This window comes from Branchiostoma belcheri, unplaced genomic scaffold (genome assembly GCF_001625305.1).
Source record: "Branchiostoma belcheri isolate BF01 breed outbred unplaced genomic scaffold, Haploidv18h27 scaffold22, whole genome shotgun sequence".
Lineage (NCBI taxonomy): Eukaryota > Metazoa > Chordata > Leptocardii > Amphioxiformes > Branchiostomatidae > Branchiostoma > Branchiostoma belcheri.
In genome coordinates this window covers 940,365-959,616 of record NW_017803713.1, presented here as the reverse complement: position 1 = coordinate 959,616, position 19,252 = coordinate 940,365, and the positions used below count along the sequence as shown (strand labels likewise).

General features: G+C 36.3%; 1 protein-coding gene across 1 annotated transcript; it reads left to right on the top strand.

Annotated features, from left to right (window-relative positions):
- The first annotated feature begins 815 nt into the window (after nt 1-815).
- LOC109470308 (meiosis 1 arrest protein-like) lies at nt 816-14,152 on the top strand. Its single transcript, XM_019769224.1, has 13 exons — nt 816-893; nt 1,618-1,775; nt 2,878-2,970; nt 3,982-4,078; nt 5,316-5,366; nt 6,297-6,389; nt 7,280-7,359; nt 9,284-9,415; nt 10,109-10,120; nt 10,373-10,474; nt 11,305-11,532; nt 13,017-13,148; nt 13,683-14,152. Exons 1-13 carry the CDS (start codon nt 848-850, stop codon nt 13,890-13,892), a joined length of 1,434 nt encoding a protein of 477 aa, XP_019624783.1. The 5' UTR covers nt 816-847; the 3' UTR covers nt 13,893-14,152.
- Nucleotides 14,153-19,252: the final 5,100 nt, after the last annotated feature.

The window sequence follows — 19,252 nt, the reverse complement described above, 5'->3', positions numbered from 1 at the left end:
CAAACAACAAATTTTGTTGCCCTTTGACAGTTTGACATGCCGATAATGGGCAAAATGCCATGCCTTGCCATGCTGGAACGTGATAAATATGAGGAAGAGACAAGGAAAGTCTCTAATTTAATGTTTTATTTCTTACTTTGATGCAGTGATATGTGATGCTAACTGTGTATATGTGATGTTCAGTTCCTACCGAATCAAAACCAATTGTACAATGATTGTTTCAAAATTTTAAATTGTTAGAACCTTGTTTTTTTTCGGCCCGCCTTGTCTTTTTTCGCCCTCTCGCATTAAATTTGGACTCTGAGGAAAATGCTATCCATAAAATTTACATGCTGTGGCCTAATTTTCTCAGAGTGATTTGGCGCCATTGACGAATAGTTACCCACAATGCTTCACGTCCCATCCAACATGGCGGTCGGCTGCAGACGATAAATATGGAGCTGCGGAGATTCTGAGGAAAAATATCCAGGTTTCTGTCCACACATTTCTGTTATGACAAGTATTGTTACCGGGACACGTTTATGAACGCTTCATATTCATAACAGTATTGCATGTTCTGTCGTAGACCACATTTTCGACGTGTTGTAGTTGCATGGCCGGCATATATTGTTTGTGACACTGCTGAGTAATCATATAAATCATTTTCACCGTCGCAGAAACAACATTTTCCTCTATAACGGCGGTTTTATAAAAGTGTGAAAAGAATCAAGTTACTTGGAAAATTATTAAAACCTTTGGTACAAGAATGCACATAACCAGTATACCTTCCAACGATGTTACACAATCATTGACTGAGTATTTAATTTGGAACTTTCCAGACCTATTTGACTGAGGGAGGTTTCCCGCCATGAACAAGCAGCAGTTGACAAGAACCCAGTTTGGGAGACAGCCAGGTAACTGATGATCTCTCTTATATGATTCCAAGCTCCCATGCTCATTGAAATAGTTTTCGATTGAATCTAATGTACTTAGGGATGTAATTATAAGGCAGGGCTTGAAATACTGATGTGCACCTTAGTCACAGTTAGTGCACCCAAAAATGTTTTGTGCACCCAATCTTTTACACCTATTCCCAAAACTGAATGTCGAGCCCTGTAAGGAATATGAGCAATTGTGCATGTAATGCATTACAGTACTAAGTCTTGAGATATGGCTGTAGAACTAGTATTTCAATGTCTTGAGAGATTGCTGATACAAACAAAGCTTTGATAATATAAATTTATCTTTTTTTTAATGCTGCTGAATGCTGTTACACAACCAAAAATTCCAGATATGTAAAATACTGTGAGAGTATTTTTCATTGTCCAACTTAAATATATTAGAGTCCTCACTATTGATAAATTACGCTATTGACAAATTGTTGTAATTAATGGATTTAATGCTGTACAAATATGTCAGGATTTCAAATGTAGCAAAGGTTTTAAAGTAAGATTTTTTATCACAGTATAAAATTTGTATGTGCAATACTATAGTTAATAGTTCTATTAACATGTAATAAACGAGGATGATGGTGACAATTTGCTTACAAGTAGTGCTGTCAGGTCTATTGAAAAATAAACCAATTTTTGATTGATTGATTGATTGATTGATTCAACATTTCCTTTTTCTATATTCCAGCCCACATAGTCCTGGTTGACTTCAGCCCTCCCTTTGGTAGTGACAGCTGCTGTCAGGTACAGCAGGCACTACAGGACATCCTGGCACTGACAGCAAACATCACAGGCCCACCCAGGGTCCCCTTCTTTGGGCTGTTTGCCATCGGAACCTACCCAGAAGTAAGAACAGAGATCTGCCGGGTACATGTTCAGGACTTAATCACTGTGCATTGAACAATAATTTTAAGCACTGAGCGTCTTGAAAATAATTGACATTGTCACAGTGGATGTAGTGATATAGTATGAACAATGTTCCAGCTGTTGATCATAATTCATTATGACTGTCAAATAATGCAAAAAATCTGTAACTTTTAAAGTCTAGAGTAACTGTCAGTTAGGAAAGATGGACAGAAATTCATTAGTAGGCGGTTTACAGTTAGTACGAGCAACTGTTGGAATACTAAAAATAAATCTTTCATGTTTCTTGTTTTTCTTTCCTGCAAAAACACAATTATCTTCCCTTACAAGCTACAGGCCATTGTCTATTGCAAATAGTGCTACTTAGCCAGGGTTGTTTAATTCAAATAAAAGTCTTTTGTATGTATTTCCCTTATTTCCTCCCTATTTTATTAGACACTTCTCCCATTACAAGCTGTGCGAGGAAACCTCTCCAAGATCCACACAGCCCTTCAGGAGTTGTGCAGCTTCCTGAGGGAGGGACTGGTAGGAGGGAAGACTGCAGGGTGTCTGGGACAGGGCCTACAGGATGCCATGGCTCAGTTCAAAAGGCAGCAACACCTGTACAAACAGGTTATTTTGCTTCTGGAATTCTATGTTAAAATTTTATTGTTAGCTTATTATCTGAAGATGTTACAGTCACACTTAACCGATTAGTAAATGATACAAATATTAGAAATTGTTTGTTACAACATCCTGCAGTGTGTATTTGTTTGCACTGCAGTTTCTGCATGTTCAGAAAGGGCGCTCTTATCATCCAAAGGATGAAGTCGCCTTATTTAAAGCTTTTCAATGTATGGTCAACATGTATGGCGTGTTCATGTAGCTACCTAAATGTCGCTTTCTATGTGGAAAATTTATATCACTTCACATGTATGTGTGCATGTGCATGTGCATGCATGCAAACTGTATATCTTACTTGGTATACATGGGCTTGGAATGCATAGCTAGCTATATGGATCAATGTTATGATTGCCAGATATTCACATGTGATTGATGCCCTTGTATTGAACTTAAACATTTTGGGTGCTTTAAATTTTCCCAGCTGGAGTTGATGGTGGTGACCTGTCGTCACAGTAACATTGTGAACAGGGAAGTGGAGAAGGTGTGCTGTGTTCTGGACATGGATGTACTCAAGGTTTGTTCCTGTTACATTGTATTACTTAATTGAAAGGATACCTTTATTGTGTCCATTCTGAGTCATCAGCTTGGAAGAAATGATAAAATTCTAAATGGGTTATTGTATAAAATTTACATATGCTTGAATGTTCAATGATATTAGATTGAGTATTCTTAATGCCCTCAAAGAAATGGCTTTTCAATAGACTATATCACCCACTCATCCTTGCTTACTCTGAGGGAAGGTTGGTGTATGTGTGTGTGTGTATCTGCCTCTATTCTAGACATGTACATGTGTTGAATGATAAAGATATTATAGTAGAAATAGTTTATAGTTATTAAGTGTTATTTGCCATACAATGTATCCGATGCAACTATTGCGAAGTAAACTTGACTTGACATTGCCCAGCCTGCTGGTGTAGCTTCCTTCAGTAGGCTGGCTACTTTCAGGATTGTGGTCATCTGTCCTGTCTATGTGGCCAAAGAGTTGTAGGCCAGCCTTCCTGATTTTGAGTGAAACAGGTGGTTGCCTGGTTTTCAGCATACAGTGGCTTTAGAGATGTAAGTTGTACCAGTGGTAGCCAAGGATCCTGCACAGACACTTGGTGTCAAATGTGTCCAGCTGATACAACTGTTACAGTCAGTCCAGAAGCCGCAGCCGCATAGAGCAAAATGAAGAGCACTAGCCTAACTCAGTCACTCACACTCACTCCTCACCTCAACTCACCGGTCCCATAGCAGACTGTCCTGCTGTCGGGGCAATTAAACTGTCAACCAGACTTATCCACCCAGGGCGGTCACTCACAGTCAGGTTTATCATCTGTTGTTCCCCATCTTCCGAGGTTAGATGTGATTGCACTCTGATGCTGAGGCTTGATAGCAGCCTGTCTTTTGCCTCTATCCTGTGGGTTGACATCATGTAGGTTCGAGTGGTGGAAGTCCTCCGTACTAAGGCTGTTATAGAGTCTAGACTAAATTTTGTTATCTTAAAGTTTTGACAATGTGTACCTTTGTCTATTCCTCCTTACAGAAGGTACAGGTGGTGTGTATGAGCCAGCCAGAGGACCTGGGAGCCTCGGATCTTGATATATTAGAAGACAGTCCCAGTAACAACACTGCCAGTGGAGGTAAATAGCTTTGATTTGATCTGATTTATAAAATGATCTGATTTATTAAACTGTATAAACAAATATACAGCCAGGACTGCCCAACTATAGCCAGAGGGTATTATAAAGGGTTAGCCCTCATAACAGGACAATAAACAATTATAAATATTAACAGTGAACAATGTCGGTTACAATTAAGATTTTCATTAACATTGTATTAGGACTGGTACCAGATGAGTCATTCTATGAATGAATGAATGAATGAAACTTCGTGTTGTGCGCCTTCTCGTGCCCAGCCCGTGTGGGCTTATATGACACCGTTTGAGTTTAAGTAATACATAAACAAAAGAGAATCAAAGGTACAGATAACGGAATCCAAACAAAATATGAACACAAAAAAAGGTAGGCTATATATAATAATGGTGAACAAAGTAAATTCATAACAGATCATAAATGCAAATAAACAAATCTGTACATAATGAACCAAGATTTCACAAAATAAATACAAGAACATAAGATAAATCAAATATAATAGGAGAAATATGCAGAAGTAACAAAAGGTGAAAACTGTTGATCAGATATGTTATGAATACAGGTGTTTTGTTCTTTTTCCCCACGCTCGATAAATGAAAGTTGCTAGGTCAGATACACCCTCGCTAAAGAACCACTTACTAGTAAGTCTATTTTTATCTCTTTCCAATATGATGTCAGGTGATTTTGTATAAATTTTACGAAACATATTTTCTCGAAGATTATCATAAAAGGCAATCATTAAGACAATCAATTCAGATGCAATAACAGAGTACCAAAGAAGTTATTATTTATCAGATTCTGTGTTCCTTCAATAACAAGCTATCTAAAAGCAATCTGGCCTAATCACCATTTGTTTACTCTAATAATATTTACATTATCAATAACAATTCAATTGAATACATAAAGAGTTTTATCAAGTAGTTATTATTGGATATTTGATATGATGTATCATTTTTCTATTAATATATGCCAATGATTGAAATCACTGTAAATCTTACTTTTATAGTCTCTTTTGTACTGTGAATTTATCATTACCGCAAACACATGATTTGCCGACTAACTTCTTTTTTCTGTACCTGCTGCCACAGCGAACATGTATATAATTATATAGTTCTGCAAACATGTCCATTTTTCTTAGACTGCCAACTTTTGCTATTGTAAAAAAAAATGATTTACAATATTTCACGGTGTTCATCCTACTTGCTGTTATTTGTACAACATACAGGTGAAGCTGGACTAAGCTGTGGAATGGTGGATGTGGTACATCTAGACAATGGTGCGTTTTACTAGTTTGCTACAACGTATTACAGTAACAAGTTTTCACAATGACTACTGTGCAGGAAAAAAAGGTGAGGCCAAGCAATGACCTGGTCATGGTCAAGCAGAGATGGGTTGCAGATGGGAAGGGCAACACTTAAGCGAATGCGAAAAACACTGACAACCTTCCTTAGGTGGTACCAAGATGTGGTACCAACATCCTTAGATGTGGCAAAGATGATGATTACAACTGTTGTAACCTGAATAATTGTTATACTTGTAAACTACTTCATAATGCAACACATTGGTTCAGAATCTGTAATTTGGACTGTTTTGGTTTGAACTATCACACATGGGGTAACATCTGTGTCCATAATATCACCAGGGTCCATAATATCGCCACCTTGAGAAATAGTGTGCTTTAAGATATTTTTACTGCAACATACTTTTGGTATACATATGCACTCCTGCACACCTCAAATGTACATACCTAGGGTATGTTGCAGTAAAAATATCTTTAAGCACACTTTTTCTCAAGGTGGCGATATTATGGACTATGGTGGTATTATGGACACAGATGTTATACCCCATTCTTCTAAAATAATAACAATATACATGTATGTGTGGTAGGTTCTTTAATGAATCTGAGTCATATCTGATAGTCTAATAATTTCTTAAAATAATAGTAATATGATGAAGATGACCGTTAACTGTCACTTGGTTAACCATCACATCAACAAGTGATTATGAGCAATTCAATTTGATGTAATTATTTACTGTTACAGTATAGTTACTGTACATGTAGTGAGGCATCCTTCCATGGCACTCGGTCTGAAGTTGTGGCCGTGTGCAGTAACAGAAGAAAATTCAGATGTTTTTGGTCGTGTTTTATTTTTCCACTACTTGAGCTTTTGTCTTCAACAGTTTGCATGCACTAAACATTGTACAGATGGAGTGAGCCTGCACCAGTTCCTGAAGAGTTGGCTGGTGGACAGTGGGACAGACAGGGAACATCTACATCTTACACTGCCAGGCATGGCAGGTCAGTAAGATAAAAACATTCAACTTCACTCTGACAATTTCATAAAAGTTTATTGCAAATACATGCCCAAGGGCTAATTAGAGGTACAAACAACATGTACATGTATGAAAAAAGAATACAATTGTATGAGAGACTACATCTAATACTACATTCTACAACACACATGGTACTATTTTTGCTGGGTTTGAGTAAAATCTTTTTTTGAGGCAGCAGTGAAAGACAAATTTACCCACTCAAATAGATGAATCGTATCGTAGACTAACCCAAGCTGTCCATACTGTATAGTTTAACAGTTCACCCAAATCATGTGTCAGCAAAATTGTTCCATTCTCTGGTTGTACTTCCAGTCCACGTTTATACTGAGATGTCCAGGCTAGCCTTTATAGCATTGGCTCAAATGTGTTCCAATTTACAGTCGACAGGTCTGTATTAGAATTAAAGTTAACATGGCATTTCATTTATAGTGTTAAATTAATTACCCATCTGCAGTCTGCATTTTGCAGATTGAAACATTTTCAAATTCTGAAGATATATTAAGCAACCTTCAATTTGAAGACTGAAAAAAAGTCAGACTAGCGGTTTAAGATTTTGTGTTTACTACTTAGGTCAAAATCATTTTGCATGCATTTTTCAAAATGTTTGACAACATGCGATTTTGTATATAAATTGCCAAGGGTTTAGATCCAGATATATTTGCGGCAAGTATTTCATAAATTCCAAAACAAAATTTTTGACAGTCTGCAATATTGCAGGATAATGAAAAAAAAAGTATTTCTACCTCTTTAATATTTTAAAAGATTGCGTTATTAGATAAACTTCAAAGGTTAAGGAACACCAAATCAGTATGAAATAGGACTGGTTTTTGCAACTAATGGCTGTGTCAAACACAGGTATTGGAGCTCTGACCATGAAGTGTGACCTGTCTGAGAGAATCCTGGACCCTACAAACCTGCTGCAGCCTCTCAACTTTGTATGTATACCACATGTACATGTAGCTCTAGGAATCAATAATCACTATCAGAAGTACAGTCACTGTGTAATGTTCATCTGTCATGTTCATCTAATAATTAGTGATAATCACAAGATCTATGAACCAAGTAAATTAAAAGTATTTTTCTGGCAGTACAAGTAATTACGTGACGTGTGAAATGTTAATAATATGAGATTTGAGATGCATCGTTCTCTGAATATTTTTCAAATTTCCAATTAACCAACTAATCATATATAATAAAAGTGTTTTATATATATGTGTCACAGGGGAGATTGGAATCCAGAGGGATCCGGAATCCTCCTAGGGGAGATTGGAATCCCTATCTCCCCTAGGAGAATCTGGAATCCTCCTAGGGGAAATGGAGACTGGAATCCTCCTAGGGGAATCTGGAATCCTCCTAGGAGAGATTGGAATCCTGATATTTAGATCCCAATTCAGTAGTAGAAATACTACAACTCGTAGATTGAATCATTTCACGCCTAAACTTGCAATCAATTTCAGCATAGGCAAGCCTATTACTATTGTAGGTGAATTACTAGATTGGAATCAAGATTTGATATGTCATGTACGTATAATAAAGTACGTATGATAATTTATTATCATATAGCCAGGTGACGTTGACCAATCAGAAGGCTCCATTCCACATTCCTTATGACGCCGTAATGTCACAAATAGAGTCAAAATCGGGTATTTATTCATCCCAATCCATACATTAAACAACCCAAATAATCACCCGCAGAACAGGGCTCTAGTTCTAAAAAATCCAAAAATAACTTAAGTTGTGTTCCAATGACCTCGGCTGACTCCCATAAGAACACCTGTTCCCTGCCTGTGACCCAGATAGAAGACATAGAACGTGAACTCTACCCAGTGACCTCAGGTGACTCCAGAGGGAACTATGTTCTATGTTCTATTCAGCATGTGCATTGTATCACTTACTGCATCAGTTTGGATAGACTATCGTGTAAGCTATATGATAATAGTGTTAATGTCCCGCCCTTTCTCGGTGAATATGGTGTGATAAAGCCTTGTCAGTTGCTATAACCACCTCATAAAGCCACCTCGTTCGCTGCGCTCACTTGGTGGCTTTATTCTGTGGTTATAGCAACTGACAAGGCTTTATCACACCATATTCACCTCGGGGCGGGACATTAACCCTTAATTGAAGCTCTACATTCTAGAGCTAAGGCCTGGTTACCAGACCTATTATAGCTCCCAAGTGCTACGCCCTCTCTGCATTAAATTTTCTATTGTAGAGCTTTTTTAAATTAATAGAGGGTTTTCACATACACCATGTTGGATTACAGTGACAGTTTTTCTTTTAAACACGCCAACATGCTGCTACTTAATCAATTTACCTGCCAACACCTGGTCACCAAGATTCATATCAAATAATTATTATGACGTCAATGAAAAGCCTCTATACATTATAGTTGATACAGCACCATGGTTCAGTCCAAATCGGTGTCTTTTTAACAGCATTTTTTAGGCCACACCAATCTAATTTGTTGGTTCTCTGATTTTTTCAGGAAAAATATGTAGCGACAGGGAAAAAAAAGAGGTCTAGGCTGCATCATATTATAGCGCCAAATGCTACAATAGGAGCCATGAATTAAGTCAACACAAAAGGCTGGGTCAAGATTTGGACAAAGAATTTTGAACTTTTAATCAAACCACTGCATTGATAGATGGAAAAACAGTAGCAACTAGGAAAAAATAGACTTTCCTTAACTGTTGGGGGAAAAAGATACATTCTTTCTTAGTTGATTCAAAACCAGAATCTTTTTTTTTTTTTTGAAATCAGAAGAAAATGAAGAGGCGGATCCGAGAACCAACAAATTAAATTGGTGTGGCCTTAGAAGACTGTGTTAGATTTCTGTCTTATTATCTCATCTCTACCCAGGCATTGTTACCAGATAACTTTGCCAAGAGTTCCAGCACTTCTGCCCAGAGTAGGACTACAGGTTCAGCTGTACCTGTCTACAAACTCACTGCTGTCAAACTAGTCAACACAGACAGCATATGTGAATCTGTGGTAAGAGCAATCCCTTTTACATGCATCTCTTAGTAGAACTCCAAAAGGTTTACAGTTACTGTACTGCTCTATCCATGAATAGTTTCATCAGGTTGGTAACTGCTTTGTTCAATAACTGACCATTGAATTATGTGTATAACATACTCTTGTACGTTTGGGACCGCATTGTAGATACAGTTCCACATATATATGATATGTAGATAATTATGTAGATATTGTACATTTGGGAAGGCATCTATAGCAGCAACACCTGTGCTGCAGTGCAATGTGAACCAGTCAGAATTGCCCTGAGGAAGGTGACAGACGGTCACCGAAACGTCAGCTGTGAATAAAACACTTTGTTGTGTAAAAAGAGTCTCTTTACTCAGTGCTGCTCTATATTTATAACATAGGAGATTTGAATTTCACATGTGCTATGTGTTATTTAGAACTACATGTAACTAGTATGCATATGTGAAACATGCAGTTTGGTTGAATGTCAGTAGGGGGCCTACCAGCCTTTACTGGCTTTCTAGTTTTTACTTTTGCCTGCTTCTTGCCTTAATTATCAGATGTAATAGTTACATCCACTGATAACTACAGCATTCATATCAACAATGAAAAACATTAGAATCTACATTCAACATTTATTATTGTATGTTGAACATTTACTATTAGTAATTATCTTTCTATTCTGTTTGCACCCAACTTTAGGTTTACGGAATGGTAAGTTTCTTTTTTTTTTTTCAAACTCAAATTAGTCACTAAGATTTGCATAAGGTTGAGAAGTTGGAAGACTACGTAATTACCAAAGAATATCAAAAGGTATCTCCAATGTAACAGGTATACAATGTAATTATAGTATGTACCTGATTAGCTTCCTTTTTAGTTGATATTGATGTTAGGATTGTTATATAAAGTGCATATAACTAATATCAGGATACCCTATTACAGAGTGACTTTTGTTCTTTTCTCAAGCCCCTGGTAGTTACTGCCACCTCCTGCTGGAAGTTAGACTGGGAAGAGTTGGAATCAAACCAGACAAACTTCCACGCTCTCTGCCACATGCTGCAGGAAAAGGTCAGGCACAGTGGGCTTATTGTTATTACTTAAGCCACTGACTTAATTTTATGGATGACATCTGCGCTTGCATTGATTTTCGCCTGTTCTCAAAAAAAAAATTCTGTCCTGGGTGCCATCATCCGTAGTCCATGGTAGCTAGTGACAGTAGGGAGCCAGAGGTAACTACGGAGGACAGCACCCAGCTCAGGCTGCTGAGGCTTCACGGAACTCAAGATCTCGGAACAGTGCTGACTCATAAATTCCGCAAAAGGCCAGCATCTGCCGGCTTGTCATAAAAGTTGCTATGCAATATATGTACTACCACAAATTCACAATACCAGCTTTGTATTCCTGTGGTTTAGCAGCATATGCTTTTTCTGGTCAAATCTTTTATTCGCTAGCGCGCACTAGTTTGGTTGTCTTCAGAGGATGTCATCCATTAAATTAAGGCAGTGTGGCCTTACAGGAAATCTGAAGTGTCAGACTTGTATCCATTTAGTCTGTCCTTGGTGCTGAATATGCCTTCCAATTAAAAGAAGACGGGTTTAGCAAGCATTACATCCCCTAGGGACTAAAAAGTGATCTACTATTTTACGTATGCCTGTGTTTGTGTGTGAGTGTGTCTGTGTGTCTGTGTGTGTATCTGTGTGTCTATGTGTTTGTGCGTGCATATTGCTGCACTGCAGTTTCTACATGTTCTGCAAGAGGGCACTTTTTTCTTTTACTTTTTATGAATTAGCTCATTTTAAAAGTCCCCTTTTATTGGAAAATGATTGTGTTGCTTTTTATACTTCTCTTAGAGTGAAATAAACTTATTAAACATTTTGAAATTTGTACACCCGCTGTAGGGTCTAGCAATCCTGGCAACACGAGATCCTCCCCCAGCAGGCCAGTACCAGCAGAAGTCTCCCCGTCCCTCCCCCAGAGCACACTTCCTCCTCCTCCCCTCCCAGTCCACCTCTCTGCTGATCAAACCTGTGGCTGTGGGAGAACTGCTGCTGCCCTGTGACTTCATCCGTCCTGCTGAGGCACCTGCACAGGAGGCCATGGACACTGTGGAGAGTTCCGTAGCTCAGGTAAGGGAGTTCTTTGATTTTTTTTTTTTTAAGTTTACTGTTCTTGCCTCAAGTTTGTTTCATACACTATGCTTCAACCATATAATGCATGTTTCTGAAGTCCATGTACTTGCAAATACTAGTAGCCTATGTACAAAAACTGACTGATATTTATGGGTTCACCACACCACGAAGTGGTGGTGAACCCATATTGCTTTTTCTGATGTTTCTTCTCCTTCTCCTCCTTCTCCTTCTTCTCCTGCCATTTTTTAAATGGATTCAGCTTCTTCATTTTAGGGCCTATAAGGTCCTGAAATTTGGTATGGGGGTACAGTGGGCAAATACCCCTAGGCGTTTTTTAAATTTTTGTGATACAGGCTTTTAGAATGGTTTTATTTGAGTTTTTTGGCTGTGTTATAGCAAATGTATTACTGTGTTAGTGTGCCCTGTTTACCACCTCTGGGCATGAGTCATCACAATGGAATGCAGGGCATCAACCAATAGGCATGCAGCTTTCCTCTATACTTCTTGCTGATTGGCTGTTGGGATTTAACTTGATTAACACCTGCACAGAGCATTTCCATACTGACAGTATGTCTTTATTCAAGTGTTTTGGTAGGCATTTCAAGCTTTTCTGCTCCAGCATTGGAATGCGGGGCATGAACGTTTTTTTATTTATTTTGAAAATCAACAGTTTGCATTATGCAATTAAAAATCCTAACCAATAAAGTAGGGAATAGCTATCCAAATGTTGTTTTAGTTGTATGTTACTTCATATTATAGTAATGTAAATCATTGTTTTCCCTTGTGTTTCTCATTCTTTCCCTGCCATGTCGTAAAATGTGGTGAACCCATCGCTGTATTTGCTCCAAAGCAAATATTGACCTTTCTAGTTTATTTATGTCTTGTCATTGAAAACTTTTATACTTTATTATTCTAAATTATGCAGATGGAATTGTAATGTTCTCAGTAGATGGAGGATAAAGCTTAATTTTATACAGAACTTTAAATTTGCATATCTGAATTGGACTCATGCAAGAGACATCTTTAACTTTTAATATATAAGAAAAAATTACTGTGCCAGAATTGCAAATTGATACATTGAGGTACAATGTACTGTATTTCTGTTACTTTATGCTAATTTGAGGTGCATGTGTACTTAATTCTGAATGTTTTATATTTTTTCTATCCCTTGATAATGTACTAAAACTTGTATTAAAAGTACTGTTAAGATCACGTCAGCAGAAAGTACTGCACCTGCGAAAAACCCTGATTTTTCACAGTTTCATTTGATTTTTAATAAAAAATTTTGCCTGTTGCAGAGGATATCTTTTCTGACATAACCTTTGGAAACTACAGACGGGATGTTAACCTTACAAACGCAAAAACAATCTTATATGAGAAGTTCTCACGAAGTGCTATGCACTACACTACGGGTTTTGCGCATATGTGCAGTATGTTCTACCGACGTGCTGTACCAAAGCAACATGTTAGCACTTTGACAGCTTGAGGTGGAGGATATGTTCAACCCCCTCCTGGTGAAGTCAGGCCTGTACAACTGTCTGACTCCTCATGTCAGACAACCAACCACAGGGCAGCAGGCAAAACACAGGTTTCAGTACTCAGCTACTCCCCAGGTATGCAGTTTTATATAGTTTGAAAATTAGTATCTAGTTGACACAATGAACTGTGTGCTAGATTATATAAATATAATTGTCCACAAGTCATGAAGTAATGTTAAAAAGTAATTTTGCATAGCCTGACTTTCATGAAGGTGTGTTTTACATTTATGCAACAGCATCTTAGGTTCAAAGTTCAAAGTTGAATTAGAATTATAAAAGTATTATGATATCTGTTTTGATAAAGAAAAATGATAAAAAGTCTGAGTCTCAGGAAATAATGTTGAACCATAGCTATGCTACTTTTAGCATAGCTTGACTTGTTTGAGGATTTTGAAAAATAATCAGAAAAGTCAAATCATCCTGCTAGCTGCTTTTAATTTTAGGTCATGAGGGAAAAGATCAGTGTCAGACAAAATACAACAAGATAAGAAGTATACTTAGCTTCAATCATGACGATTTTTGATAGGCTCACAAGAAATCAGTGGATTTTTACAGGGAAGTTGGACACCTCAAGATGAATTCAAAACCAATGACTTATCTTTTCCTTAGGCCCCTCAAACCTCAATGTCTTCAGGTTCAAGACATGCTCCTCAGCCAGTGAGAGGTACTCAGACAAACCAAGGGTCCTCCAATCAGAAGGGAGCATCATTCAAACGGCCCGACAACAATCAAAGGGGACGCTTCTGTCCACCAAAGGCAAAGAAGAGCAGGGTGTTAGAACAAGATGACATGTTCCCAGATTTCACCCCTGACTTTTGAAAGTAATATATTAATCTATGTTAATTAATATATAGCATCAAAGAATTTCAAAATGATATGTTATTTGGAATTTGTTGGTAATGTATTATGAATAGCCAAAGTTTCGAGGCATGTTTTAAGTAGTGTATTTGCTTGTATTATACGTTCGATTAAAAAGGAAAGATATCTACATAATGTATGCTAAGCATGCTTATAGAGTACTGTAGTCTGCCTTTAGACTGGCAAGCTTTGCTTTGTGCCCATATATAGCATTATGTTTTGTCCAGGCGGCCGGCAGGCTTGTTCAAATTTGAGAAAATATTATATCAAGAAAAATTCAATGTGCTTCAAGTTAAGGCAATGTTATGTCAGATTCTGTTTTTTATTTGTAAGTAGTGTTTCATGTTTTTTTTCTGTTTGCAGTACTTTTTACATCCAGGAAGAAATAACCCAATGCAGTTTGGGTACATGTACATGTCTGCTTTGCTTTATTATCAAATGTGCCCTATATATATGATGCTGTACTCTTGCAGACTACTTCTAAATCACATAGTTGAGCACTTGGATTTGTGAAACACTTAAGGTTTGACATTGCTTGATAGGAGTATAATAATTATTGTTAATATTCTAATCTAAAGCGATTATTAATAGCTCCTTTTCAGAGCACTCACGCCCATATTCTTAATAAGTACAGTATAGACCATTCCACTTCTTACAACAAGTGTGATTGAGTGACCCTATTTAGACATGCATGTATGTGAGTGATAAGGCCAACTATCTCCTCATTCTCACTGGTTCTTACCAACTCCAGTACACAGAACTCTGTTTCTACCTGCCACACTGTGTCTGTTTTCCAATAATATTGTTGAGCCGGAAGTTGTCTGAAAGTTAGTCTTTTATTTCATGATCATATAGGTCTTTACAAAAATGACAATATGCGAAATACATGAACAATGTTTATGTATTTAATGTCAAGCTCCAACAAGTCAAAGATATGCAAATGTATGTGTATACTCAGCTGGAAATATGATAATAGCATTCTTGCAGGATAACTGATGTAAAATTACACGTAACTACTTATCTTCATATTCCATTTTTAACAAGCAGCAACTTAACACAGTTCAAGGCAGAAAAAAAACGTACCACAAAAATAACATCTAATAACAATACAATACAGCACAAGTCATGTAAGATAATCAAAGAAGGTTATCAGGGTATGAGTCTTTGCATTAGACTATTCAATATCATACAAACACTGTTTTCCCTCAACCCAGCCACCAATAGCTATTATATTATGGCACATTTGACAAAAAATAATTCTTCTAGCTTGGCATTCGTGTTGCATCAATGAACTCTAGTCTGCAAACTTTTTAATTTGGCAACAACATCACTACCAAAAATGACATTTCTAGCATTCTTGTTTTTTCTTACAGTCAGAAAATATTTCTTCCCTGAAGCAAATTTTTCTGTATTTAAGAACGAAATTTTGTCCACGAATTAAGTAATTTTTTCTTGATAGACTTTTTCTTGCAGTAAGAATATTTTTCTTATAGGTTTCTATATAAGTTATTGTTGGTTACTTCTAGAATCTTATTCTTACAGTAAGATTCGTGATGCAGACAATTGTTCTTATACAAAGACTGCAGTTCTCAATACAAGCCTAAAATTCTATAAATCTGGAAGTTATTTTATTCTTGCAAGATTTTCGTTCTTATCCCAAGAACACTACATTCTTATCTGCTAGAAATAGCTTCTTACTTCATCTCACACCCAAAATATATTTCTTCTGTCAAGACCAAAATTCTTGTGATACATAGAAATAGATTAAGATTCATGTTCTTGCATTACACTAAAAGAATTTTTTTCTTGTGCAAAGAACTTTTTACTGTCAGCAAGAACCTTATTCTTTGAACAAGAATCCCCGTTTCCAGAAAATTCAAGAAACCCACGCCACGTTGTTCTTATTCTCAGAATTTATTTCTTAAAGCTAATAAACCATTAAGAATATTCTTCTCATGATAAGAATTACGGGTTCTTACAGGAAGAATATCTATCTTGTTCGCAGGAAAATATTTCTTGAACGAAGAGCTAACTGTTACACAAGAAAATATTTCTTGATCTAAGAGCTATTTGTTCTTATAGCAAGAAAACCATTCTGCCCACAAGAAAATATGTCTTGAACTAAGAGCTAACTGTTCTTGTAGTAAGAAAACCATTCTGTAGACAAGATTTCTTGAACTAAGAGCTAACTGTTCTTGTAGTAAGAAAACCATTCTGTAGACAAGAAAAGATTTCTTGAACTAAGAATTAACTGTTCTTGTAATAAGAAAAATATTCTGTATATAGAAAAGATTTCTTGAACTAAGATCTAACTGCTCTTGTAGTAAGAAATCCATTCTGTAGACAAGAAAATATTTCTTGAACTAAGAGCTAATTATTCTTGTAGCAAGAAAATAATTCTGTATACAAGAAAGCATTTCTTGAACTAAGAGCCTAGCTAACAGTTCTTATAATAAGAAAACCATTCTGCACATAAGAAAAGATTTCTTGAACGAAGAGCTAAATTATTCTTGTAGCAAGAAAATCATTCTGTTTACAAGAAAACATTTCTTGAACTAAGAGCTAACTGTTCTTGTAGTAAGAAATTCATTCTGTAGACAAGAAACTATTTCTTGAACTAAGAGCTAATTATTCTTGTAGCGAGAAAATCATTCTGTATACGAGAAAACATTTCTTGAACTAAGAGCTAACTGTTCTTATAATAAGAAAACCATTCTGCACATAAGAAAAGATTTCTTGAACTAAGAGCTAATTATTCTTGTAGAAAAAAAATCATTCTGTATACAAGAAAACATTTCTTGAACTAAGAGCTAACTGTTCTTATAGTAAGAAAACCATTCTGCACATGAGAAAAGATTTCTTGAACTAAGAGCTAATTATTCTTGTAGCAAGAAAACCATACTGTATACAAGAAAACATTTCTTGAAGAGCTGTTCTTATAGTAAGAAAACCATTCTGCACATGAGAAAAGATTTCTTGAACTAAGAGCTAATTATTCTTGTAGCAAGAAAATCATTCTGTATACAAGAAAACATTTCTTGAAGAGCTGTTCTTATAGTAAGAAAACCATTCTGCACATGAGAAAAACTTTCTTGAACTAAGAGCTAATTATTCTTGTAGCAAGAAAATCATTCTGTATATATACAAGAAAACATTTCTTGAGCTAAGAGCTAGCTAACAGTTCTTATAATGAGAAAAACATTCTGCACATAAGAAAATATTTCTTGAACTTAGAGCTCAATATTCTTGTATCAATAAAACTATTTTGTCCACAAAAGAAGAAATAATGTTTGATATTGCAACAATTAAAATCCTATAACAATTATTTGACAGGCCTCTCTTGACACTGACAGTATAGGAATATTCATTACCATATCATTATGTACATTTATCTGACATTCTTTGAATGGAAACAAGTTTTACAGTAAACTTAAAACTATCATACGATGTAACCAACAAGCCATTATCATGGTTAAAGAATACAGATCATATCACATTCCAAAACATTCAGCAAACCCTGTAGCTTTGGCATTATAGCATTGGCACAGTCACAGTCTTTGGAAACCTGAGCCTGTAGTGTTAATAAATTTGCTCTTCCTTCATCTTTTGTGAGAATATAGACTATTCACCTATCTCCAGTTCTAGGGGCTCGAAGTAGTAAAACGCGTTCCTACCAAGAATTCTTTAGAGCCAAATAGATCACGTTACAATCAACACAGGTACACCATATTTTAGACACGAATAGCCTATGATACTATATAAATTTGAACAAAGTAACTATGACCGTATCCCAAACCGTTCGTTAGTAATTAGACGAAAACCCGTTTCAAGTTGCCCATGCGGTTTTCAATAAAAGTGCAGCAAATAAATATTGGGGGAATTCGGGACAATTTCGCAACAAAATTGACTGATAATCACGGAAGACACCCATTATTAGGTAATCTTACCATGGCCTCACAGTTCCATCTTTTATTTTAGTTGTAACACCTTGAAAAAAATTGTAGATATCCTGGCGAGAAGCAGGGGAACTGCAGCAAAATAACATTACTTTTTAAGATATTGTGCAGGGGGGGCTCCCTTATCAATATTTCTCAACGAAACATGCATATTTGAACTTGGCATATCGCAACAGACCCAACAATACCTATTTTTGCAAAATAGCTCCGCGTTGAAAATTTTTCATCATTAGCATAAAAATCCCTTTTCTGTCTATAGGGGGCCCCCTAATAATATTTTTCAATAAAATATACATATTTGAACTTGGCGTATCGCAACGGACCCAACAAGACCAATTTTTACAAAATAGCTCCGCGTTGAAAATTTTTCATCATTAGCATAAAAATCCTTTTTCTGTCTATAGGGGGCCCCCTAATAATATTTTTCAATAAAATATACATATTTGAACTTGGCGTATCGCAACGGACCCAACAATACCAATTTTTACAAAATAGTGCCGCGTTGAAAATTTTTCATCATTAGCATAAAAATCCCTTTTCTGTCCATAGGGGGCCCCCTAATAATATTTTTCAACAAAATATACATATTTGAACTTGGCGTATCGCAACAGACCCAACAATACCAATTTTTACAAAATAGCTCCGTGTTGAAAATTTTTCATCATTAGCATAAAAATCCCTTTTCTGTCTGGGGGGCTATCAATATTTCTCAACGAAACATTCATATCTTTACTTGGTATGTCACAACAAACCTAACATTACCAATTTCAGTGAAATTTCCTTTCGTTGCAAAATTTTTCATTATTTACCATAAAACGTCTAATTCTTGGGAGGGGCATTTGATATTTCAAGACAAATTAACTTTGGCTGAAGACCTTCAGTAGCTTTATCTATAATCAGACAGAAAAATTTCAGACAATATTGGAATGTGTAAAACACAACATTTAATAGGTTTAATACTGCTTCTTTATACACCGCAGCTACCCCCCCTTCAATAAATGCCTAGGTCAGCAACTGCTCCCTTCCTGAGCCTCTTCAGGCTTTACCAATTTCTATTACAATATTCTAAAAAGCCTACTACATATACATGTACATCAATATTCAAGATAAAAGTACTGGAATGATTGCATACAAAGCTTGATATGTCAATTTACTTGATGACTAGGGATATTCATTGAGATGAAGCTGAAGAACAAATCATGCAGATAAAGTGTGTGACACAAAGACATCATAAGTACATTTTGACCAGGGAGGTTTGTTTAATGTTTATAAATTGACTGATAAAATGGTACCTGCTCAGCCACTCTCATTATGCATTTTACTCTCATTATGCATTTTGCTATTTCATTGTTTGATATCTTGCAA

What these genes read in the sequence shown, in the direction of transcription:
- LOC109470308 (XM_019769224.1), top strand. Translation starts at nt 848, where the DNA reads ATGAACAAGCAGCAGTTGACAAGAACCCAGTTTGGGAGACAGCCAG. An exon ending in TAACAACACTGCCAGTGGAG is followed by an intron (nt 4,079 to 5,315) that starts GTAAATAGCTTT and finishes TACAACATACAG; the next exon opens with GTGAAGCTGGACTAAGCTGT. An exon ending in TGCTGCAGCCTCTCAACTTT is followed by an intron (nt 7,360 to 9,283) that starts GTATGTATACCA and finishes ATCTCTACCCAG; the next exon opens with GCATTGTTACCAGATAACTT.